The following is a 27,326-nucleotide window of genomic DNA, read 5'->3' as shown; positions in this document are numbered from 1 at the left end:
TACATAGCTATTCCGCTTGTTGTAAACAATGTCATATTCCTTGTAAGAAAACGGAATACAATAACAAGACTACTGTTATGCTATATTAATGAAAATATTATTTAACATGTTGAGTGAAGTACATAGTTATACAACGTTGAAAAAATTTGCATGACTTGCTTTGTATTTATGACTATTTCTCCTCTGCTACTTCCCCCTTTCTCTCTTACGGTCATGTTTTATTTGATAAATAACAGACAAGGGTTGCTGTTGTTTATTCATTGGCGGCAGATCTGGATCTCAGCACGTGAATCCGCATTCTAACCCGTCGGTTCTTGTGTGTCAGACGCCCCACACATATTCTGTCGAGCTAAATATGTAATCGTGTGCACAGTAACGAGGTAATTGAGCACTGGGAATCCTAATCTGACACGAAATTAACTTGTGCATAATTTTGCCATTCTACTGAGAATTTGAGGAACCATCTGGCATTACACAAATAATTTAAAGTCCGCAAACACGATAATACAAAGGGTTTCAAGACGCATCTTCCACAGACACAATGTCTAATCATATTTTTGTTCACACATTCTTTTGGACATTGTATTTAATGTTCACTTTTTTTTTAATTCCATTTCTGTTCTGGCCGACACCATTCATGTCCGCTAATGTAACGTTCATATTCCACAACGTCTATTTTGAGCTAAAATCAGCATTTTCTTCATTTCACTTCGCTATTTTCTCTGAAGTCACATATTTCTTCAAGCAAGAAATTTTATAAAATAAATAATTTCATATAGGTCAAGTCCATTTACATCGGAAGGAAAATAACGGGCTGTCTCTTCAAATGTTTCGAGTTGTAGAAGACATCTTAGCAATATACAGTAAGTTCCGAAAGTCTTGTTACTTCTCCTTGATTGTATGTTGATGTGCATCCATTTTGTACATGTCATAGCAGATGTGTGGCAATGGTTGATGCTTTACGTTTGAGTTTGTTTAATGATCCAGAACATCAGTATGGGCACCATCATTGTCGCGGCATAAAATGATGGGCACCATGTCCTGTGTAAAATTTTCCGCAGCAAAGGTGGTGTGATTTCCCTGTGGGGAATAATTAATCAGCATGTCTAGAAACATTGATAGCAGACAATTGAAGGGATTAAGGATGTTTGAGAATAAGGTTCTTAGGAAAATATTCGGGGCTAAGAGGGATGAAGTTACATGAGAATGGAGAAAGTTACACAACGCAGAACTGCTCCCATTGTATTCTTCACCTGACATAATTAGGAACATTAAATTCAGACGTTTGAGATGGGCAGGGCATATAGCACGTATAGACGAATCCAGAAATGCATATAGAGTGTTAGTTGGGAGACCGGAGGGAATAAGACTTTTGGGGAGGCCGAGACGTAGATGGGAGGATAATATTAAAATGAATTTGAGGGAGGTGAGATATGATGATAGAGACTGGATTAATCTTGCACAGGGCAGGGACTGATTACGGGCTTAGGTGAGGGCGGCAATGAACCTTCGGGTTCATTAAAAGCCATTGTAAGTAATTACAGGCTTGCAGAAGTGGACGCTAATTGTGGCGTAAGTCATAAGGCGGAATACGTCTCTCATCCCTTCCTTCCACCTTCGCGTCATTGACTTGGTAAGGGAGGGGATTTGTATTCAGTGTCTGTGTTATGTGATTTCGTACGGGTCACAAAGACGTCATTCAACGCCCGTGACTGTGGACGGGGAACCAACGCTTTCCCCATACTTCCAGCCCTCTCTCGCCAGTACTGCATCCCTCCTGTAGTACATGGCAAGTACGAGCAAGAATTTATATTCTGTGCTGATCGTGTGATTGGAATGGATTTTTTTCTGTTTTCTTTGCAATATCTAACATTGATGTTTCTCATGTACTCACTAAGTCTGTCTAACAAGTTCAAATATTTGTAAAAAATTTGTTATGTGTTAAGCCATCTTACAACGGATAATCATGTTAGGAAATTGAGAGGGACTGGAAGTGTACAAGACAAAAAGCGTAGCAGGCGACGACATGCTTCAACCGAGGAAATCCTAAACAACATAAAGCTTCTGTTTGTGGAAAATGTTTTTTTTAACAAGGTTATATATTCTACTCGTCTGTTCAATGCAATAACAATCAGTGCTAATGATGAATATCTTTTATGATTATCTTGCTGGCTGTTTGACGGAAGCAGGTAGCGTAGCTGCTAATAGTAAACGTGCCGCTTGGAGATAAGAAAATAAAACGGAATTACTGTATTTCCATTCACTTTCAACCAGAATTATTCCTCTTCAAAATGGACCCAGTCTTAGCTTAGATAGCAAACATAATTTCTTACGAAAAGAAAGCAGGATTCCATATTCTACAAATCCTGTAATATTTTTATATCTAAAATAGCTGCCAATATAGTTTTTCTTTCAGGACATCCATTCTCCTTCTATTCGCATTACACCAATGCTCCATTATCACCATTCATCATCTCATCATCTCTCTGCAGTTGAAAAGAGACATGAAATGAATTTCAATATAGGGATATATTGTCGTGGATATAAAACTTGTATTTAATTTGAGTATAAAAGAATAATGATTTCCCTTTAATAGTATTTTTGCCCGTAACAAAGTATGTCCTCAAGCCCCTCGTTAAACTGAGGTAATTTTTTATCCATTTGTGGAGACTATCGTCTTTCGTTTTCTCAATCGCCATATTATTATATATCGTAATAAATATTTAATCATTTTTAAAAACTCCACATTCCACAGTTAGCAAAGCAGTCACTGTTAATGTCTTATAAGATTTGTGTAAATATTTCCAACGTAAAGTTCTACAAACCACAATCTTTCTCATTTCAGTACATTCCTATTTTCCTTGTAATCAAATTCCGCTTTCTATTGTTTCCTTTCACATTTTTATCTTAGAATTGCGTGTCTAGGTCTTTCGCTTCCTATTGTGTATGCTTCTTGTGATAAGCTTTTTCTTCTGCCTTGCTGTTTTAATTAGCTTTAATTGATGTTGTTTAGTTTATTACTGCTGTGTTTGGATCATATTCTTTGGTTTCTCTCTCGAAATATCAGGAAGAAAATATAATCGGATAAACGACGTCGCTAATAAAGCTAAAAATCGCATCTTTTTTCGGCGTAATGGAGCCGCCGCCCGTCGGAAAGGAACGTAAGTACTTGAAAGTAGCCAAGTTTATAATTTAAGGTGCTTTTTCTTAGGCTTAAGAATGAGTTATATGCCTTAAAATATTAAATTGTATGCTTATTGTTAAACTTCGTATCAAGAAAATTCGCGAATTCATTATCTGCAGAGAAATCGGCCAAAATTGCACTGCTCAATCGCCTTCCTTTCCTAATGCTGCATTGTACGAAGCGAACGCTTGGCAACGTCTTGGCATCTCGGCAGCTTACATACGGAGACTCACCGAATTCGTTGACTTCTTACATCTGTATACGAGTAGAATATATTAGCGACGATGTTGTCGGACTGCTGAAACTTCAAAATTGATCTTCTAATTAACCATGCATTTGATCACAAAATGTAATGCAGATTTTCTATTCATTTACGTGTACTCTAACGTCTCTTTCAATCTGCAAGGTTATTTCACTTCCAATCTGTACATATTTACTTAAATCTAAAAAGAAAAAGTCTAAAAGGCCGTTAAATATCTGAAACCTCGCAGTGAAACCGTAATATATCAATAAAATTGTTTTGTTCTTTGAAATATGATGGAGATTATTTCAGGACAATATCTGTAGAATTCATTTCTGGACAGTTGTTTTTAAATTCTATTTCTATACAGATCTAAACTATAATAGAGACCGGTATGTTTCCAGTAAGAGCAGAGATATAAATGCACATAATTTGGCATAGCTGGGTAACGTAGCGCATTATAATGGAAAGTTAATGACATTAGCTAGTAATCAGAGATATTGAACCGTGTTAGTGGGCGCACATAGCGCCATAGGTGGCAGTATTGCATTTCCATCGGATCTCTCCCAGAGCGCGCTGTTTGTAATAGTCCCGAGGGGAACTTAACCTGGTGATCGTAACGAGGGGAGGCCATAATGTCCCAGATATCACGTGCCAGCAAAAACCAATTACATATTAATTGTGAGCACACAATTACTTCATTTGTTTTCGGTAATGGTAAACATTTTTTTCTCTCCATTCTAGAGGTTACTGTGTTTTTCCTTTTACTGCAACAAGGCTAGTCGAAGAATATGTATGTATGTATGTACATATTCACACTGCAAATGGGTATATACTCGGTGGCTGTGGTAACTAATTACACTCAATAATGACAATTATTAATAATAAACACAATTAATAAAAAATACAATTATTAATAAATTAATAATACAAATAATAATTAATAATAATAACAACAGGAAGCATCCTAAATTAAATGAAGCACGATCACTTAAAATAACATTTAAAGTAAATCTAATTTGGATCTTAACCCTAAGTTCGAACTAAAACCCACGAGTATGATATGTTCATGCCTGCACAAGTACCTTTCAGCACTACACTCACTACAGCACTACACGCTGATAACTCACTCACTGCACTGGAACTACGACACATTTCACTGATTCTATACTGATTTCACTAACACTTCAGAAACATTTTACTGTTCAAATACTTTGCACTGTCATTATAAACTATAAAACTTCACTGACAGAAACACACTTGACTTACACAACACACTTCTTCACTGACACAACACGCTTTTTCACTCATACAACACTTCAGTAACAAAATATTAATTACCTTTAAATAGTGTGTACATAAATATACTACCGTCTATTAGTAAAGTCCTTAAGCCTATTTTTAAATACATTTTTAGTTATTATTGGTAAAGCCTTCAGTAAGTCTGCAGGTAAATCATTCCAGTCCCCGATAGTATGATTGAGAAAAGAAAACTTTTCAGTGTCCGTCCTCTGTCTTCTTTCCCTCAATTTATATGAGTGGTCGTTCCTTGAAGAGTAATTTGGCGGCTGCAATCTATTTTTTTATTTCTCTCCAGGCAGGCTCACCTCTGTATATTAATCAATAGTACGGCTTCCATGTGTGTGTTTAATATATTTTTATTTTTGTTATTATTATTATTATTATTATTATTATTATTATTATTATTATACTGAGTGGAAATTTAATTCCTAAACTTCTCAAACTCAATCAAGTGATAAAATCAGTATTTGCTATGATTGTTGTTACATTGTTAATAAATTTAATTTCTCGGAATTTTTCGCACACTTAGAAATTTGGGGATAGCGCAATCTGACTTGTCACTGACTTAAGTGACTGTAGGCTTGTTTCAACCTCTAGTTTCTAATGATCCATCCATACCGCACAGTTACGGTAATAGTCACACTGCATCCGCTGTTTTACACTGGCATACACAGCGGACTCATCGGATGACCATGCTCTGCAGAGTCTGTGATCATACTGCACAGACCTATACCGAGATCTCTCATCAGTATTAAATTTAATCAAATTTTATGCTACGCCCATTAAAATAGTTGAGCAGTTGTATTTAGAAAGTTACCTATTGAATTTTTTAAAATATTGTTATTAGGGGACGATAGAAGCGATTGGGTTATAACCAAAGCCACCGTTTCTGGAGTGTGAAATTAGTAATAGGAACATTGAGAGCTAATATCTTATCTTTGCCAGAGTCTGTGGGCGTGAGAGCTGACAACTACTGTGATTGGCAGATTGTTGACGTCACATCTGTTCAGGAGGTGGTACCACTCTCAGTCGAAGTGGCAACATGCCACTGACTGGACAGTGTACTGAAGAACGCACCCCAGAATATGTAGAGTTTCATATTCTATTCCAATGGCTGATGAAGCACCCACTTAAATTTTATTAGTAGTATTTTAGAATGGAACCTAAGACGCTCTTATAGCAAAGAAATTAGTTTCTCATTGTCAACCATTTCGTTAAAGAAACGGAAACAAGACAGTGATAAGAGCATTGTGCTTAGCATCAAACTATACTACAGATTGGCGCACACGGACGGAAAAAAATAGAATTATTATTTCCATCGTCAGTCTGTGGAAACTAGAGATGAACAAAATTAACTTCCGCTCTCGCTCCTTGTGGTCGTTGCATTTGTCTTTCGAGTCTCGTCTCGTCGTTCTCGTGCGCTTCGAGTCTCGCTCATCATTCTAGAAATAGCATTTGGTCGGCGTGGAAAGATTTCGTAACTTTTAATAATACATATATTGAAATAAATAGCATTATGAATGTTTAAATGAGACAGAAAGACAAAACAACAGTATCTCAGTTATCAAAATGTTTTGGTTCTATTATATATTATCTATGGTTATATAAATAGAAAAAAAACAATTCTCAAATAAATTTGCATTTCTAAGAAACATAAAACATAACCTTAATATCTTTTTACTTGAGATTGCACACTTGATCTCAAACATATAAAAAGAAAATTCCTTGCCTTTTAATAAGGGCCTAGTAATTAAATAAAGATTGGGGAACAGATTATTACACACTGAAAGGTAGAGATGATGTTTCAAATAGGCTACTTGATTGTTTATACATATATAACAGTTGCCAAAGTAGATAGAAGTTCAGTCAGGTATAAACAACTGTGGCGATTCAAGGCTACTTGACGATCGGGACTTCGGGAGTGATCAATCTCGGCGTCTCGAAACATTCACAAGCAGTCTTTACGTCAACGACGCGACGTATAGAACATTTTCGTGCGGGTTTTCGGCTTTGCGGGCGCTGTTAGTCTTGCTTTCTCGATAGTTGTTCATCTCTAGTGGAAACGTATATCCCAATGCAGCACGGCTTTACTGTGAACGCCTCCACTCAATGCATTTGTTTGTTCGACCGTTGTCGACAGTGTATGTCAGTGTAAGATTCTGATACAAAGTATCACTACTAACTTCATGCATTAAGCAGGTTTTACAATGGACCCTTACGTTTATATTTCTTTTTATATAAGAATATGGTACATTTTGGTACCCATATTTACTACAAATTTTAGTAGAATTTTTACCTGATTTGATATATAACTTAATTTCATCAAAGATCCTCTTCCAATGCGCGACGAGGACAACACCGAAGGTCGGAAAGAAATCTACAATTTTGGAAGTTACTCTTAAAAGGGGACAGTATAATCAGTAACAAAGTTCAATGTACTACTTGTCAAATATCTACTTCTTTGTCATTCTCGTCCCGTCTTTGCTCCATTATCTTATCCAATTTTCTCTGAACAGCCTTTTTAGTTAAAAATTATATGAACAGAAAAATAGTAGTCAGTCAATAATCATGCATAAATAGGTCTACAATGCAAAGTACATTAGAGATGGGATAAACTGTTCTTTTTAAGAAACAGTTTCGACTGTAACTGTGCCAACTGTTGCAAGTGTTCCAACTGTTTCAACTTCTCATCTGTTTCAGGAACATGTTTCAAAGCCCTTCAATCGTCTTAAATCAGCTGTTCAGTGTATTATGACGACTAAAGTCAGTCATTTTTCGTAGGTTACTGTTAAGAGTACCGTAAATATCTACAGACGTGGAAAAATTATTAGACTAAATTAATTATATGTGCAACGAAGTTGCATTTATTGGTAGAAATAATGAACAAAAATGTATTTCGCACAGATATAATGAACAGAAAATTGAGATTTGAGGTTACTAATATTTTGTAAACATTCCCTTATTCTTTATTAACACGTTGATTTTGTCAGGGATGCTGGAAACCAAAATTTGACACTTTCTTTGAATATTAGCATCATTTAGCCAGATATGAGACAGTACTTAAATAAGTCCATGTGATGTTGTAAGCCTCTTTTTGTTCACTTTCTTCTTCAATATAGATCACAGATTTTCAATTTCGTTCATGTCCGGTCTTCTTGCAGGCCATGGGAGAATATCTTCTGCAGTATATAATTAAAACACCAGTAGTACCAACATAGCTAGAAAAAACATACTTAACCATTGGAAGAATATACCAGAAGATGTAAACAATCATATTTACAACAATAGAGACTCTGTGAATTATACTGATAGTTGATATGACGAATTATATTATGTTTCCAAGAAAAGTTTTAGTCTAATAATTTGTCCACGTCTGTACAATTAAAATGAATTTATTTTAGTGAAAAATAACGTATATAACCGTAGGATAATTTAATAACAATAAAACATTATCTGATAATATTTTTGCAGTATATTAATTAACACCATGTCAGGGCACGATAAACATAATTATTCTCCATCAATGGGCAGCTAATAATTAGGCCTATTAATATCGGATTTGTTAGGGAATTTGATTCGTACAAATAAATTCCGCGGTACTACACACTGTTGAACGAAGGCCGTGTGGAAAATCTTTATTATATCTACTTTCGATTGGAGGTTGATGATAGCGCTACATGTAGCCTTTGCAGACAGCGAAGAAAGGAAAACTGTTTAGAAATTAAACTGTTTATCTCTTGGAACCATGTGGAAAGTTGAAGTGATCACTGGAGCAGTGTAACTCTCTTTGGAACAGTTGGAACAGGTTATTTCACGAAACTGTTTCATACTGAAACAGTTTCAATTGTGAAACAGTTTCAAAAAAACTGTTCCAGCTATTTTTACCCATCTCTACTACAGGTAGAACCCGGCAAAGAATATTCTATGCTATTATTCGATGTTTAAGAGTTGTGCTTTTTGTACCACAGACCTCTCCCCAGCTTCACAAGTAGACGTCATTATTTTTCTTGTTGTTGCAGGTGCGGTGGGAGGCGATGATGACGGAGATGATAAGGAGAAGGAAGAGGAGGCCGAGCGAGAACGGCAAGAGGCCATCAGGGAGGCTGAGGAGAGGCGGAAAGAGAAGCACCGGAAGATGGAGGAAGAGAGAGAGAAGATGAGACAGGAGATCAGGGACAAGGTACGTAGACACGTCATTATTGTAGCTTGTATCACGAGAAATATGTGATGTCACGCCGCAAGAGATATGTCACTGATCATGTCATATCTTGCTATACAATGAGAAATTCTTGGAAAACAGCATCAAAATTATATAATGAACCCAGCAAAGAACATATTTCAATGCAAAATAACCGCGAATTTGAACTGCCATGTCACAAACTACGTAGGCAGTAAGGGAGTATTGATTAGACATTTTCTCGTTCATTTTCATGATTAGGATATAGAGATGCTGTACATGAATGTCACTGTTTTTAGACATACAAAACTCCCATGCCATTGATATTCCTCTGTAAAATCTAGATAGAATCTAGATGTCGAGTGTTATAGCCAGTGCCAGCGTTTTTGGCGCATGTCCTTGAGTAAAATGCCAGTCAGTGAGCACTTGTTGCCATTGCAGCTGAGAACGGTACCACTCAGCACGTCTCGTCAGCAATCTGCCCACTGCGTCAAAGGCAAGACACTCGCACTTCGCGTTTCTGGGCTTGAGTACACTGTCCAGTCAGTGGCATCCGTTGCTACTTCGGCTGAGAGTGGTACCACCTCCTAAACAGTTGTCAGCTTTCTCGCCCACATTTTGTGGCAAAGATAAGATACTCGCTCTCAACGTTCCCATTATTTATTTCACACGTCAGAAACTGTGGCACTGGCTGTATACGTATATTTACGGCACATGCTTAAGAGAATTCAAACTAGGTAAATTTACCGGAAGACAATTTCTCACTGTACCATCTTTATTTTACGGACAGACATTTCTGCGGGATAATGTCTTGATTAACATTGCATAATCCTGTGATGGATGACATCATGTGAGACCGTATAAATTTTGAATAGATAGAGCAGGAAATAAAATGGGAAAATATGACACAATAGACCTGCAAAGGCCCCGGAATTTAAGGACGTAACGTGAGACCACAATAATAGATATTTAAGTTGTAGATTTATATTCCTGCGACGTAGTGGCAATCTTCTTAGAATAATTTAAACACCTGAGATCTTTCAAATACTGAAAAATAATGAACATGGTCATGACATCCAAGTGTTGCATCTATAGTTGAGTCCCTGTATCTTAAGTTCGTCAACCAATGATCAGCTGTCAAGATCTCGTAACATTATTGGCCCATGGCTTTCATAGCAGCTTTGTTGTCAGTTTCCCTTGTCGAACGATAGAGAGAGAAAATGCAGAGCCTTCATTCAGGTTGACGCTTTGTCCATCTACGTAGAGTGGTAGGAGGCATTGTCCATAACAGTGAAAGAGCCGGCAGGTATGTTTGGCAATATTCTGTCCCTAAACCGTTCGACATGCCTGCCTGCATCAATTTCTGCATGATAATCTCATCTTCTTAGACTTAAATCCGTAACTATCCTTTGATAGAGCCATCTGTCGAACCTCCATAACAGAAAATAACAAGTTCTCCTTCACCATTAGGTCGCTTCAGCATTCCAAAAACCGTCACCAACGTTATGAGAATTCTCTTTTGTTATTCTTTTTATCGTCGACACATAGCCACAGAGCTTCTGCCATACCTTGAACTACAGTAGCTGTAAAAAGGATAAAAAAATATTTTCTTAGCTTAAAGACAATCTATCGCTTGTAAATGCAGAACAGGCCACTTCTTCTCATCACTATCCATGAGTTGCATTCGACCTGTTAGACTGCTGGAACACAGATGACTAGAAATTCTTCAGTTTGGCAACGATGCCACTGTACGCGTCGCTTCGTTTCAGCGTCAGAGCTCAAGATAGAGTAAGGTAACGCCACCATAAATAGTTCCTTTCATTGCTGAATAATTTTCAGCAAATCAAAAGAATATGTTCAAGTGATGGATCCTTACAGATTACCATACATATCTTTCAATTATAAACCTATGCATAAAGAATAAAAGTGGGATGTCCAAGAAAACTATCTAATGGCAATCTTAAAAATAATTACTTCTTTCACCACCGTAACATGATTAATCTGCACTTGTTTATACTGATGCTGATGATAATATTATAATACTTAAACACTTTACGCCTTATTAAAGAACAGCCATTTGACTTCCCTTGCGTTTTTCCTCTTTTCTCGTGGACATGTCCATTTTCATCTGTCTTTTATTTTCAGGTTCCATAATAATTGATATTTTTCCCACTGGCCTCTTTTACATCAAACTTAAAACTCCTGCTACAAGAATCATTTCACTATATATATATATGTCAATCTCGTCCAGTCTCTTCTAGACTTTCTGTGAACTTGGTTGTTTTCAATAGTCTTTGCAACCTGCAATGTTTTATTCGGTGGCGAACGGTGGGTTTTAAAGTTGAAGAAGCCAAACGTGACTGATGAAAGGTTGCATTTTATATAATATTAAAAAATATAGGACCTTCACGTACCTTAATACTATTACATAGGCCTACTTGTACAGCAAATTCACTCGACGATCCTCTTCCTTCGCAAACCGATCAATGAGGTCACAATATACTGCTGAACATCTACTACTAGAAGTATCTAGAGACTAGTCTGAATTTATTTCTAAACTATCAATATTTAATACACTGTATAAATAAATAAGTTATATTTCGTAACACAAAAGAAAAAAATAATATAAACACCCGCAAAGAAGAAAAAATTCTGCCAACATAAAAACTTTTACGCTGGGAGAGAAAATTAACAATTCATGACGCGCTTTTCTAAAGCGAAGAAGAAATAAAGGGAGAGAGAGAGAGCTTGCCAATATAGCTTAACATAGCAGAAAGCAGCGGAGACTAGCAATACACTTGTCGACGCTGGGTAGGATATCTCCAAATTCGCCTCCTCTCGCTGATTTTAGTCAGGTTTAAACACTCCTCTAACCAGCTATCTTATTGGTTGAACTGCTGTTGTCATTGTTACCGAGGAAAAGAGTTATACAGTTGTCTCCGCTGTGCTACTCGCATAGACACTGCAGGCTGCTCGATGTCGATTGTACAGGTTATCTGTTTTCTTTCGGTACAAATTATTTGTCCTGTCTATAGCGAGCGGGCATCACCAACTGGATGTGGTCGTCTTGACGTAACTTACATCTTAGTCGTACTGAATAGTAAAATTAATATAAAAGTAGTCCACCCTGTGGAGTAACGGCTAGCGCGTCTGGCCGCGAAACCAGGTGGCCCGGGTTCGATTCCCGGTCGGGGCAAGTTACCTGGTTGAGGTTTTTTCCAGGGTTTTCCCTCAACCCAATATGAGCAAATGCTGGGTAACTTTCGGTGCTGGACCCCGGACTCATTTCACCGGCATTATCACCTTCATTTCATTCAGACGCTAAATAACCTAAGCTGTTGATAAAGCGTCGTAAATAACCTACTAAAAAAATATATAAAAGTAAAAAGTCCGGCATTTGCTATAACTTGTCTATGATCTTACTTCAGCTGGAATTAACACTGCGATATTGTATTCTGGTAAACTATTAGGGGAGGTACGGCCTCCATTGCCTCCTCTGAAAATCCGTCGTTGATTTATGGTCATACTATTGTGTGTTTCTTTCTTCCAGTCAATCCATTATAGGTGTTTCATAATCCACCATCATTTTAATATTATTTTTGCATGTTATTATCTGCGGATTTTCATAATTCGTTGGAGGACGTCCATCTCACGTGCCTTCAGTTTATGGCGAAATTTTATTTTACATTTATCAAGTCATAAAAATGCTTAAATAATGTATTTTATTCATTAGTATTGAATTCTAACAACCACTTAGCCTGTTCTAGCTCTTTAAAAACTTCATTCAAAAACCAGAAACTTGGCACTCTAGATCAATATTAAATTTACAAACATACAAAAACTTACCCCCAGAACATCCTGAACACTCAACTCAATTTCAAAACACACACCATTTTCGATACAATCATGAACACACCCCACCACAACAGGAAACCAGAAGAAAGCGCGGGACCTTCACTAGGCTTTGGACAATGAAGAACAACGCTTCAAAACTAGTTAGCCAGATAATTTTCTAAAAAAGCTAACATAGTAAAGAACTTGTAAAGTTAATCATTGCTTTAAAAACTTATGAATTTCTTAGATTCACTCGTTTGAGTACTTCGAAATTGGTCCAAATGATATTAGTTTTTAGGTTTTCCCGTTGACTATGATCAGAATCAGACTTTTGAGCATTCCACCGTGTCCTGGAACTTGATATTTCCAACCTTTCGGAACTACATACAGATTCCATCACCAGGGCGGATGTTGGGCTGTTAAGCCAGGCTAGTCCGGACGCTAAAGCAATGGTTTTAATTGACTAGAAAACTAATTGCTGAAGTCAAATTAGATACTCGGAACAACATGAACATATATTATAATAGAAACTTGGCACTCTAGATCAATATTAAATTTACAAACATACAAAAACTTACCCCCAGAACATCCTGAACACTCAACTCAATTTCAAAACACACACCATTTTCGATACAATCATGAACACACCCCACCACAACAGGAAACCAGAAGAAAGCGCGGGACCTTCACTAGGCTTTGGACAATGAAGAACAACGCTTCAAAACTAGTCAGCCAGATAATTTTCTAAAAAGCTAACATAGTAAAGAACTTGTAAAGTTAATCATTGCTTTAAAAACTTATGCATTTCTTAGATTCACTCGTTTGAGTACTTCGAAATTGGTCCAAATGATATTAGTTTTTAGGTTTTCCCGTTGACTATGATCAGAATCAGACTTTTGAGCATTCCACCGTGTCCTGGAACTTGATATTTCCAACCTTTCGGAACTACATACAGATTCCATCACCAGGGCGGATGTTGGGCTGTTAAGCCATGCTAGTCCGGACGCTAAAGCAATGGTTTTAATTGACTAGAAAACTAATTGCTGAAGTCAAATTAGATACTCGGAACAACATGAACATATATTATAATAAAAGTGTGTGTGAAAAGGAACTATAATTAATTGATTTTCATTTATAAAACTAATTAATAATATCATTAGCACAGAGACAACATCCGAGCAATTACATTATAAAAAAGGGGTCATTAATATGAACTTTGTACTGTACTATGAGGTGCAGATGATGTTATATTTATTATTTGAAGTAAACTGAATATAAAAAACGTTATATTAGTATTGAAATCAGTGTGTACTAGTTATAATCATCATGCTAGTCAGTAAATAGTCTTCAGAACTGGCCAGGTTTCATCCAGAAGTCCACACCTGTGGAGTAACGGTCAGCGCGTCTGGCCGCGAAACCAGGTGGCCCGGGTTCGAATCCCGGTCGGGGCAAGTTACCTGGTTGAGGTTTTTTCCGGGGTTTTCCCTCAACTCAATATGAGCAAATGCTGGGTAACTTTCGGTGCTGGACCCCGGACTCATTTCACTGGCATTATCACCTTCATCTCATTCAGACGCTAAATAACCTGAGATGTTGATAAAGCGTCGTAAAATAACCTACTTAAAAAAATTCATCCAGAACCCCGAAAAGTACTAAGATACATGAAGCCTGATACTTAATCACTTAATATTTTAAAAGCTAACAAATGCAAAACATTTCTACGTTGTACTTTGGCTCATATTTTATTTGTATGGTTTCGTTTCTTATTATTCGGCATTATCCAAACGTATAGAAACATACGCATCAAACCAGTGTCCTGCAATGTACAAGTAGTTACACTGGCATGCTTATTTTTATAGCCTTTTTTTGAAAAACATTATTAAAATTAAAATTACCTACTTACATATTTACATTATTCACCTTGTAGTAAAATACGTCGATAGTTTGTTTTTCTTCACTTAACCTTGACAAACAAAAGAAGACATAAAGTCGTCTTTCTATCCCTTGTTGATTGCCTTCTTTCAGTATTTTTGTATGCAGCTTTCAATCTCCTGCTACACTTGATTCGATTTTCATTTAGATACTAGATCTACACAATATTATTACACTCTTTGCGATGAACTTCTATTCATTGTGGGTTGCGTTGCAAGTTAATTTGTTTTCTTATGTTTGCTCTGTCTATTCCCCCTTTACCCAATACTGATGTCTTTTTTTAATTTCTATTGTATTAATTAATTACTATAATATATAATATTCGAGTTGCGACTCGTTTCCATAATTTGTTATAATCAGCATAGTCATTGTATTTAATCATTAAAAATGATAAGAGTTTTAAAACAGCTCTTTGTCTTATATTTTTTTTTCTTTCTTGAATACTTCTATTATTAACTCGTTAATTACCAATACCCCAAATAAAAACCATCTGTATTTATTCAACTTCTGCAGTTTTCTTCAGAGTTCAATTAAAGTTTAGAGTACGAATTAAGAATAACAAGCTGATTAATTATGTACCTCCAAAGATGCACCCGAGCGTGTTTTCGATTCCCATTTGGACTGATTACCTGGTGAGTTCCCCCCCTCCCCCGAGGTTTTCCACAACTTTAAGGCGAATTTCAGGTACGTCTTGGCGAATCCTCGGCATCATTTCGCCAAATATTATCTCTTTATCACCAATTTCATCGAGTCTAAATAACCTAGAAGTTTACATAGCGGCGTTAAATAAGATATTAAAAAATACGTATCGAGTCATCTTGACCAAAACACTCCATCATTATTCCATTGCAGGCTATACAGAAACTATTTTGATTATAATAATAATAATAATAATAATAATAATAATAATAATAATAATAATAATGGTTTATTTTAACTGGCAGAGTTAAGGTCATTCGGCCTTCTCTTCCACTCAACCAGTATGATAAAAATTACTACAGTGCTATGAATATAACAAAATTAATACAATACAATACAATACAATTCAAAGCAATACAATTCTACAAATACAAGACAATATAATACATAATTAATATAATACAATGACAATTCTTTTCGTCTTCACAACACCAATAAAATAATTATGTAATAATAATAATAATAATAATAATAATAATAATAATATTATTATTATTATTATTATTATTATTATTATTATTATTATTATTATTATTATTATTATTATTATAATTAAAACTTACGCACATGACTTTAAGGGGTACAATTTCGGTTAAATCTGGGAATATTTTATAGCGTTCAAATAACAATTATGAATGTGCGAGTATGCCAGGTTGCTTTATACAACCTGGCATAACTAGAGATAACTAAATATTCTATAGCTATCTCTTCCATAACTTCATGGAATAGATAAGTTTGTGCCCACTTCTGAAAGCAAATCTATCTATCCAATTGCTATACACTCGATAAAACGCGTTAAATTTGGTCGTTAGATGGGGACCTATGTTTCCAGTTTGATTTTATCAGTCTTGGAAATGTAATGAATTTGAACTTCAATTTACGAGTAACTACAAAATATTACACATTTACTGTTTCTGATATAGAAATTTATCGAATTTGTAGCTTTTCAGGGATAAAATCATAATATCCATAATCGATTATATAGATATTTAACAAATTCAGCACAGTTTCTTTAACGTCTTCCAATAATTGAAGTAGCCAGCACTGATTGTATATCATTACTCTCTGTAAAAAATACCACTAAACGTGGAAGAAATTTCTACAATTTTTTAAAATAATTTAGTTATGGAATATTTGTTGCACAATTTGCACTTTTCTGTTCTTATATTTCAAGAATTCTTACTAGGAGAAGGATCTCGTCTATTCGTGCTGCAGAAGTTTGTATGTAGTCTACTTAGAGGATATCATCAGCTCTGAACATAAAAATAAATATAGGAGTAAAGAGAACTGACAAAAATATATGAACTATAAAATAATACAGTGATACAGTGAAAGAAAGAACTAGAACATATCGGTTATGTGTCTAACACGTTATCTGTTAGGCTACGGAACTCTTTAGGATTAGTATATAGTTGTAGATTATAGGACATCTGAAAGAATTCTGTCCCTGAAAGAGGGAGCTTTAGGATTGCAACTTTGTGAACAGAAGTCACTGCAGGTCAGTCTCGTGTTCAGAGCTCCGACTGACAAAATAAACAAAGAAAGTATTAGAACGAAACAAGCCAATAGCATCTCCTGCCTTCCTTCGCCTCCTTTTTTTTATTCAGCTATCCACTTTTCAGCGGTTGTTTATAATTCCTATCCGCCATAAGGATCTATCATTCCACTGCCCATCTTCTAAGTCGCATTTAGTCATAACTTTTTTCACACCAACTTAAACGAGACCTTGCTCTTTTCCTTCTTCCTGTGGGGGATAAATGAATTATCCGTCTGGGCCATCTCTCCTCCTCCATTCTTTGTACATGACCGTAACGCTGCAGTATCCTTTCCTCAATCCTGTTTACTACCGTTTCTTCTTCTTCCATCTCTTCTCTAATAAAATCATTTCTTATATGCTGCAACCGAGACACTCATACCTCGACGTAACCGATCCATCTCAGTGCTCTCCAACTTTTTTCTCCATCTATCATTCAAAGTCCAACACTCTGACCCATATATAACGACACTCTCTACCATTGTTTTCAAGATACGTTTTTTAGTTGTTTTTGTCATTTCTCTGTTCCAAAAGATACCATTCAAGGATCTAGTTATTTTTCTCGCTTGGCTGATTCTATTATCTATGTCCTTTTCACAAGTACCAGAACTATCTATAATAATTGATCCCAAATATTTAAACTGACTGACAGTCTTAATTATTACACCATTTACAACAAAGTCCTCTCCCTTCCCTCCAACAACCATATTCTGTCTTCATAAAATTCACTTTCAATCCATGTAGACTATACTCATTTATAAGCAGAGCTTACGTGCACATAGGGTTGTGACTACTGGTCTACGTCATGCAGTCCATGTTTACACTCATTATAAAACAACAACCGATTACAGTGACTTAAGGAGGCGGTGTTATATGAAGGTCCTTCAGTGCATAATTACAGCGAAAACAATATGCTCCAACGAATAAATATGAAGTAAGATATTGTAAAGGAATTGGACAGTGCAAAGTTTGTCGCTCAGTTACAAGAGGACGAAAACGCAAATATAAGCTTATAGATCCATTGCAATACTAATATATAAGAAAAAAATATTGCATTAATGGAAAATAAGGATGCTGCAGACATGCATTGCACATCACAAAGAAAACCGGACGGCAAATTTGACTTTTCCAGAGTTGTGTAAAATTCAAGAAAATAAAAAGAATCCTACTGTAAGGCATTTTCAATTGTTCAACATTTGAAGTTATATAAATACACAAACACCAGTCTTATCGTGGTTCAATCATGTATAGAATATAAGGATAGGGAGAAACATCGAATTCCAATCGTAATCCATTTCGAAAATGTTGTTACATCGGATTTTAAGGAAGTCGATTAGACAAGTTATGTAGGTCTACACATAATTTATTTAAATTATTCATATGTTGTTCTCTAAATATGTAGACATGTTACTGAGGTATGTAGAGATTTAATGTTATTTCGAGTTATATCCTTACAGGTATGTGCAACTTAGCCTTGACTACATAATTTAGGAACAACTTGTAATCTGCGTAAGTAGTATGTAGTTGTAGCTCCTAAAACTGTTCGTGCACACAGCCGATAGTCCACCTGTACACACATATCTTTGTTTACATAACATTCCACGCGACAAACGTATGCTATAGTAAATGTACCATTAACCTTACTTCCACGGGACCGAAACCGCCTGGCCTGTTTATAAGCTTGCGGAACATATACTCATTATCTTCCTGATCTTGTCCTACTACTATCTGGTCCCAAAAAATAGCAAGGTATACACCATACGATCATTCATTAATATTTATGCCCATATCTCTGCATGAATCAATCCACTTTTTCAAGGCATTCTCTAGAAATATTTTAAATAAGGTTGGTGACATTCCACACCCTTGTCTCAATTATTTTGTAATACAAAATTCTTCTGATAGATTTTTTCCCCATTTTGACACATGCTGTACACTTACACATTCCCCTTATGAGGTCTATGAGACGACTTGGGGCTCCAGTTTTTTTGTAGGGCGGTCCAAAGTCGATTAACTGGTACTATGTCACATACCTTTTCTATATCAATGAAGATAAAATGTTATCTCTTTTCCTTTGGTTAGCATTCCTTCCATCATCTTTCTAATTGTAAATATTATGATCTACACAGGATTTTCCTGTTGTAAATCCAGCTTGCTCTTCAGTTATGTTATTATGTATTAAAGACTCCAATTGTATATTGATTATTTTACTGAGTATCCTACCACTGATACAATACACTGATATCTCGATAGTTCATTGGATTTCTCTTGTCTCCCTTTTTGTGTATTGTACTTATAAATGATAAGGTCCATTCTGATGGAATAGTATCACCTTCTATGATCTGGTTGAAGAGTCTGGTTGAGATTCTTAAAATACTTTTTCTTCTCCATATTTAAATAATTCCGTATTTATTGCTCCAGGTTCTGGAGCTTTTTCATTTTTTGAACTCCTAAGTGCATGTCGGACCTCATCTTATGTTATTGGGTCAATTTCATTACTAACATTAAAATCTAAAAATGGATCTAAAACCACTCGAGAACTCTCTTCAACAGAATCATCTTTTAATCTCTTACAATGGTTTTTGTGTAATCTTCTAGGAGTCGCCACTGTTCTTCAACCCCCACTACCTCTGACTGAGATTTGATTCCGTGTCGCTCGTCATGCTCTCACGTCACGGACTACTACAACATCGGCAGCGACCCGTAGCTATATGCCGTGCTAAAATCAGCCATGTGTTTAAACAGAATTATTGTAACTTGTTTCATTGTCTTCATGATATATATATATATATATATATATATATATATATATATATATATATATATATATCAGGGTTGCAGAGAGGAGTGGAAGCATGGGGAAAGAGTTTTTTCCCCATCCACAAGACCGGAGCCTTCAATGACGTTGCTGTGACGTTTGGCTAGCACACAAAATACATATCTCTTCTCCCGCTATCGTACAATAACGCGAGGATTGAAGTGGAGGGATGAGTTACGTGTTCGGCTTGTGACGTGTGCTACAATTGTAGCACAGTTTTACATCCCTGATATATGCTAATTTGTTAAAATAAAAGTCATTACTAAAGACGGGAAAAATATGAAATTTCATATTCTAAAATATTTCTGCTAGCGGTATGATAACAGGGAATGTAACGATTCACAAAGTGTAGAGTTGATTAATGCTAAAAAATATTCATATAATATTTTGGTAACATTTTCATATTTCATAAAAATCTTAATTTTTTTTTCATATTTTGCACTATCCCCCCTCCCCCCAATGCCGTTAATATTTCTAATAGAATATCTCGCAAAATCTTAACAAAGAATATATGTTAAAATAGTGAGTATAAACCACTATTTCTTCTTCTGCAGAATAAACTGGAAATTTCATCATCAGAATTGTTCATTAAACGAGTTCGCTGAACGCCTCAGACTATCGGTCAGAATTGTCAAGGAGGAGGAATGAAAATGCGACAGAAATCAACAGATTCTTTGTTGTATTTAGGCGCTGGCAGCTTGCTCTATTGGCAGTTTTGCACCAAATAATTCTTTACTTAAGATAATTGAGTGCAAATGTACATTTATACTTTATTGATTATATATTTCTGTTTCCGTAAACTGCGACCATTTGCATTCTGTAGTGTATTCATAGATAAATATTATACATTGCGTCCGTAGCTCGGCCGGACCTGACTGGCGCGTCAGCGGTAGCTATAGCGCTACTCTGGCGGCAGGCGCGCCAATCTTCACCCAGTCCAAGGCCGCGGAACGGTCCGGCCGAGCTACGAACGCACTGTAGTAGAACGTCTTTCAATAACTAAAACAATTTTGTTTATTTCTGTTGAGATATGGAAGTAACTTTTTACGGTTACTGTACTAATGTAGGCTACTTCCTCTGTACAGCACTATGAAAAAGGAAGTTATGGATGCAAAAGAGACAACGTGTTTCATTCCACAGAATATCGACATAGCCATTAAGAGGATAATACGTCAATGGGAGCGTCATGACCGATTACACACGTCATTTGACAGTGATAACGACAACAACGCATAAAATTCTGCGTCTCGTCCGAGTTATTTTTAGCACGCAGGAATTCTGCTGCCATTAAAAAGTTTCCGCGAACAGTAATCCATCAGCCTGTCGATAATTCCGTTCTCATGTGCAAAACAAATTAGATGTGCGACCCCATTAACTATTCATGACCAGAGCAAAGTAATTAGAACTAAAAACAAATCAACGAACTTATCAATTCTGCAAACTCCCGAGTTTCTATCGCGCTCTTCTGCCTTTCATAGATGCCAATAAAACGACGCGATCTTTTCAAGGAAACTCCTTTAAATCACTTCCCAAGTTTTACAACTTCGAAAACATCTTGTCACGTACAGTGCATCGTCGTGTCTGGGGTAGTCCAGTCCACCCGAAGAAGAGTCGGTTGCTGAATAAATGGCTTGTAATCTGAGTTTCTAAGAGAATTTTTTTAATATTTTCTAAAGAGTGTTTTACTCGCACGATAATTTATCATTCATTAATTTATTTTTCAAATTCAAATTTATTTATTTGATACAGAAGATTTACACTAGGCCTACATTAGGCATTGCAGCCCGAAAGAGCAGAAACTCGTGTTCGGTCGCAGTTCAGTCTACGTATATAAAATTGAAAAATGTTCATTCACTACAATAATATTAATATGTAGTAAAATACAGACCATGTAATAACATATAAAAATATAGAAAATACAAAGTACACGAGTATTAGATCACAATTTTAAACTCAGTTAGCTTAAGAAAAGACAAAACAATTATTAAATAATTAATCTAATTTGTTTCCTAAATCTATGTGTGCTCAGAGTACTTAGTTCAGGGTAAGCTCTAATTAATTCATTATATATTCTTGGTCCAAAATTTCTGCTGTGTTTTAATCCAGCAGTTGTGTGGCATTTGAGGATGTTTGGAAAGAAACTGTAGTTTTGTCTCGTATGGTATTCATGAATATATATATATATATATATATATATATATATGTACATATATATACATATATTATAGTAAGATTAACTTTTATATATAAGTTAATCTTACTTTACGTATCTTTTGGTGAAAGTATGAAGAAAGATTTTAGGCGTAAAGCAACTCCATCCCACGTTCAAAATGCAAAGTAGACCGAATAGATTTATTATTGAAATATTGTAAGGCTTAATTTAAGGATATCACTTTACGTGAAATGAATATTTCAAAATATGGACACACATTACAAAGGGAATTAAAGCCATTCTTATACAGGATGAACCATAATTCGCGCATATGCAAGCCACCGCGCAATTTACCATTGCAAACTATGTCCAAATTATTATTTCCGAAAATTGCGCCTAGGCCCTAATTTCCGAGAAAAGTTGAGTTCAAATTATAAAAGCTGGCAACGCTGGATAAACGGTAGCATGGGGGTAGAATGGGTTCAACATCAATGAATTAATTGAATATAGTATACAATATATGAAGGGTTCAGAACCATAGTGGGCCAAGCGCCATTTACTAAAACCGTAGAAAACAAGAGTTAAAATGAAGTTATTACCATAATTCAATGGAAACATATAGCAAGTAATATAAAGTATACACATTAAAACTAAATGATATGTCAATCTTCATTAAACTATGATATTCACTTAACTTTAACTCTTGCTTTCTTCGTTTTTAATACATGGCGCTTGGCCCACTATGGCTCTGAACCCCTCATATATTATAGAACATAATAGTAAACACGATACAAATTAAGCGTAATACTCTATATATAATATACTGTATTCAATTAATTCATTTAACGAAATCAACTCCGTTATGATGAACAAAAAAATAGGCCTATGTATTCTGAGATTATGAAATTCATTACTATAACTGCCAGTAAAACTTTGTTTAAGCTAAGAAAATCTTCTTCCTAGGTCACATGATGTTACGGGGAAATAATAATAATAATAATAATAATAATAATAATAATAATAATAATAATAATAATAATAATAACAAAAATCAATATACATATTATCATTATTTACATTTTACACAATATATACAAATAATTCGTTTATCAAAACCTATCCCGTTGCAGTGAACGAAAACCTATATTCTGAGGTTATGAAATGCAAATCTTTTACGAATATCACATAAAATTTGTTTAAACTAAGAGAATGTTCTTTCTACGTCATATGACGTTACAGGGACATATTTATAATACATTACATCATTGTTATTTAATGACCCCATGCGTACCTGCTTGCAATTCGACCTTGCTTACGCATCCACGTGACGTAATAGAAGTAGCTACCAGAAGAAACTACTCGATCCGCTGTATGTTCGGGAACGAAAATGCGTTGCCTGGTCATAATACACTTTGCCCATTTTTAGGTGATATAGAGTGGTATAGAATTGCAGAAGTTTCTGGAGATATCCGCCCCAACCGTCTCTGTATACAACAAATTTCTTTCTTGGACTCTCTGAAATTTGATCCTAGGCCTCCAAGTAGAATGTCAAATCTCCAACCATTCGCCTACCTGTGCGTCTAAATTTAGTTCAAATCGATCGAACTCTGACATTTCGTATAGAATGTCAGATTGCAGAAATCGATGAACAGACCCCAACTTTCGGCGTCTCCATCACGTGAATTAGGGTCGTGCCGGCTGACTTATGGAAATCTCCTGAGTCTACGATTTCTGTTTTAATAATATATTGCACCCTTCTGTTTGCTTTCTTCGCACCCCTTCTCTGCAAACACTCCACTAACATATTGCTTCACCCTCTCTATAAAATCTAACCCTTTCAACACAGCCAACCCCCCCCCCACCCTTCCTTATCCCAACCTCTCGACCTGAAGCTTATAAGAAAACTTCCCCTTGAAGAACTTCCGACGTTAAGGAAACAATTTAAAGAAGAGGGCTCGTAATGAAGAAGCACATGTTGGCGCGGACGTAGCTTCGATATCATATGGAGTCCGCAGCGCAGGTTACATCGATGTCATTAACTGGTGCGACGCACTTCATCTCCTGTCTAGATGCGTAGCATTATTTCCTTTCCATCTCATCTACCGCTTTTAGAACGATTCCGAAAATATCACTCCCCCTTAATATGATTTTTTTTTTTCATAATTCACTTGCAGTCAACTTGGTTCATGTATTAACATTCCAGTTACAAAACCAACAGGTCCTGGTTCTATTTCCAGCAGATACGCTGTGTGTATTTCGTCTTGCCTTTCCTGTGCTGTTTAAGGGTATCTGTAGCCTACGTGAACGACCATAAATATTATCAGAAAATGCAGGCTCTAAATTTCCAAAATAAGAAAATGAACTCACAATTGGACAAATATTACAAGGTATCACAACATGACTTATTAGAACTTAAATATCTGATGAAAGTATAAAAAAGGTTATTAATAATATTTTTCAAACCAGTTTTATCAGAATATGAAAAAAAATTCTGCAGTTACATCATTTGGTAACCATAACATTGTTATAGTCTCTCTGACATCTTTAATATTTTTCCTGCATGTAATGAACACCTATTTCTGATAAGTAGACTACTCTCAGACCTGTAGAGTTGTTTATTTTAATATAATTAATTCTTTATTTGTTCTATATAAAATATATTACAATTTACATAATGTTTTGTGACCTAATTTTTCTATTTTCAAAGAAATGGGTATTATTGTAGTCTACCTTTTGCAAAAATGCATGTTAAATCAGTGTACAAACTTTCATAATTCTATCTTTAATTGTTGTGGAGTTATGAAATAATGTGTGAAAATTTTCAAATTTTAGAAAATTTAATTTAAGATAATAAGTGAATTCTTAAAAATATTATTAGCAACCTTTTTATACCTTTATCAGATATTTAAGTTCTAATAAGTCTTATTGTGGTGCCTTGTAATTTTTGTCCAATTGTGAGTTCATTTCCTTATAACATTTTAGAAATTAGAGCCTGCATTTTCTGAGAATATTTGTGGTCGTTTACGTACATACACCCTTAAGCGATGACGTTGCTATGCAAAACATATGAATAGGGAATTCCGCTACTTCCTAATATTTAACATTCGTTAGGAATATGAACAGACATTTTCAGCAGCAAAAGTGTGAATTGTAGACCTTAATGTAACAGTTGATTTTTTTATTTTATTGGGTTATTTTACGACGCTGTATCAACATCTAGGTTATTTAGCGTCTGAATGATATGAAGGTGATAATGCCGGTGAAATGAGTCCGGGGTCCAACACCGAAAGTTACCCAGCATTTGCTCGTATTGAGGTGAGGGAAAACCCCGGAAAAAACCTCAACCAGATAACTTGCCCCGACCGGGATTCGAACCCGGGCCACCTGGTTTCGCGGCCAGACGCGCTGACCGTTACTCCACAGGCTGTAACAGTTGACTAAACAACAACAACAACAATATAATGATTAGTCTACCGCTATGAATAGGGCTAGCATGTCTAACTGTGGAACGAACGAACCCGAGTTTAAATTCTGATTGGGACAAGTTACCTGGTTCAGGCTTTTTCCGCGGTTTTACCATTAAGAGCAAACGCTGAGCAAATTTCAGCGCTGAACCCTGGAATCATTTCGCTGGCATTATCAGCTTCATTTCACTAGATGACCATCGCAGTTGATAAAACGTCGTAAAAGTCGGCCTCGTTAGCGTAGTTGATATAGCACTGGCCTTCTATGGTCGAGGTTGCGGATTCGATCTCAGCCTAGGTCGATGGCATTTAAGTGTGCATGGCATGGCATGGAAATGTGCTCCATAGTCGCTTTGTCCACCTTAAATTTCACGTTGTCTAACGCTGTACTAGGATGAGATTCGCTGTGTCCTGCAGACCCACACGAAATATGTGGAGAAAACGATTGCCACTCACTGCCGTGAAGTCTGGTGATCGCAGCGCTCTCCCTAATTGCCAAAATATTGTACTGTGTAAGCCTGAAGAGCAATTACAATAGCGGATGCTGAGTAGATTAACCTGCAGGGCAAAGGGGAGTTTCATAAAAATTACTTTGAAAAGTTGTGCTCTCGTGTCCGTGGGACGGACAAACATCTACTCGACCCCTAGAGACCGCCTTCACATTAAAACCTGGAAAACGAACGGCTCTAATGGATTATCCGGTCTCCATAAGCAACTTCAGAAGAGGGAAGAAAAAATCACAAGGTCCAATAAGTTGAGAGCATGAGTGGTGTATCCTCTAGGGAAATTAGAATTCGAGAATGGCTAGCGGATGTAATTGATGTAGTGGTAAAAACTAAGAGCGTACCATTCTGCGATGAACATTAATCCTTGTATGCTTGTGTCTGTGAATACGAACATCTCTCTTCGCAAATATTTCTGTACAGTACAGCAAATACTTTAACCAAGCTTATTTTAAATAAAAAATAATAGATTACCTGGTCTTCACTATAGGATTAAAGACTACAATTTTACAATTTCAACAGTTATGTGATGTTGTTTGTGTCGAACTCACAACATAGCAACGATATTCAGCTACTTGTGCATGCTTAATTATATTGTATAGGGACATCATTTTATTTCTAATTCAATTTTTATTCTACCTGAGATTTTGAATGTATTTCACTCCCACCCCTCTACTAGTAAACTTCCAACCGTCCTCCACACAGAACCAAGGTCGCGTATGCAGTCAAAATAAACCGTACTGAGTTAGTGAATATAGTACGTTCCAGAAATATGTTCGCGTTTTCCAGTGACGAAAGAGCTATCAATATCGAATCATATTTTCGCACAGACATTGTCGTCTGTTTGTCTACGTCGCATCCCAGTTCCCCCACACGCTTCTGCTCACTCCTTTGTAAAGGGCTGGGCTATATTAGCTCTTTTCTCAAAACATTAATTCCTGTTAGGAATTGGACGTCTACGTAATATTATACAACTGTTTAAAATAACTTAAATAAAAGGGCCTCGTTAAGTAATTAACTGTCACGTGATTTCCCTCCTTTCTACGACCCCGACAAAACCACTTGGATTGACAGTATATAGGATCTCTGAGTAATTTTATCTTTTCGGATCGGATAGAAGTGAAGATTGAATTTACAGTACGTAAGGTACTCTTTTATAGAGTAGATACAGAATTATTTCAACATGAGTCAATAGTACGAAGGACGAAACTGATAATTGGAATTAGGTACAATAGTCTATAGTGCGATAATATGCACAAAAGAACTGAAAACTGTATCGAAATGAACGGCCACCATTTTCAAAAATGTGTTTGAATATCCATATTGTGATTATTTTTCAATTTAACTTCATACTCTATATCAGCGGTCTCCAAAAAGCGTATCGTCTTTCGTGCTCTCGATGCTGCCCGCCGAACACAGTGTGCTGTAAGGCTAGAGAAGGGGAAGAGATCGTACCTCAACAGATTGGAGCGACCAGTGGGGGATC

The 27,326-nt window shown here is 36.0% G+C and overlaps 1 protein-coding gene across 2 annotated transcripts in view; it reads left to right on the top strand.

Moving 5' to 3' along the window:
• The window catches only part of cpx (synaptic transmission protein complexin), a 449,267-nt gene that overhangs the window by 333,218 nt on the left and 88,723 nt on the right, over positions 1 to 27,326 (top strand). For both annotated transcript variants that reach the window (XM_069839638.1, XM_069839639.1), the window contains exon 2: positions 8,747 to 8,907. In XM_069839638.1, the coding sequence (XP_069695739.1) occupies positions 8,747 to 8,907 (161 nt within the window). The remainder of the gene's footprint in view (positions 1 to 8,746; positions 8,908 to 27,326) is intronic.

Source organism: Periplaneta americana, chromosome 11 (assembly GCF_040183065.1).
Source record: "Periplaneta americana isolate PAMFEO1 chromosome 11, P.americana_PAMFEO1_priV1, whole genome shotgun sequence".
Classification (NCBI taxonomy): Eukaryota; Metazoa; Arthropoda; class Insecta; order Blattodea; family Blattidae; genus Periplaneta; species Periplaneta americana.
The sequence above is the reverse complement of the archived record's forward strand: the minus strand, read 5'-3'. Positions and strand labels throughout refer to the sequence as shown.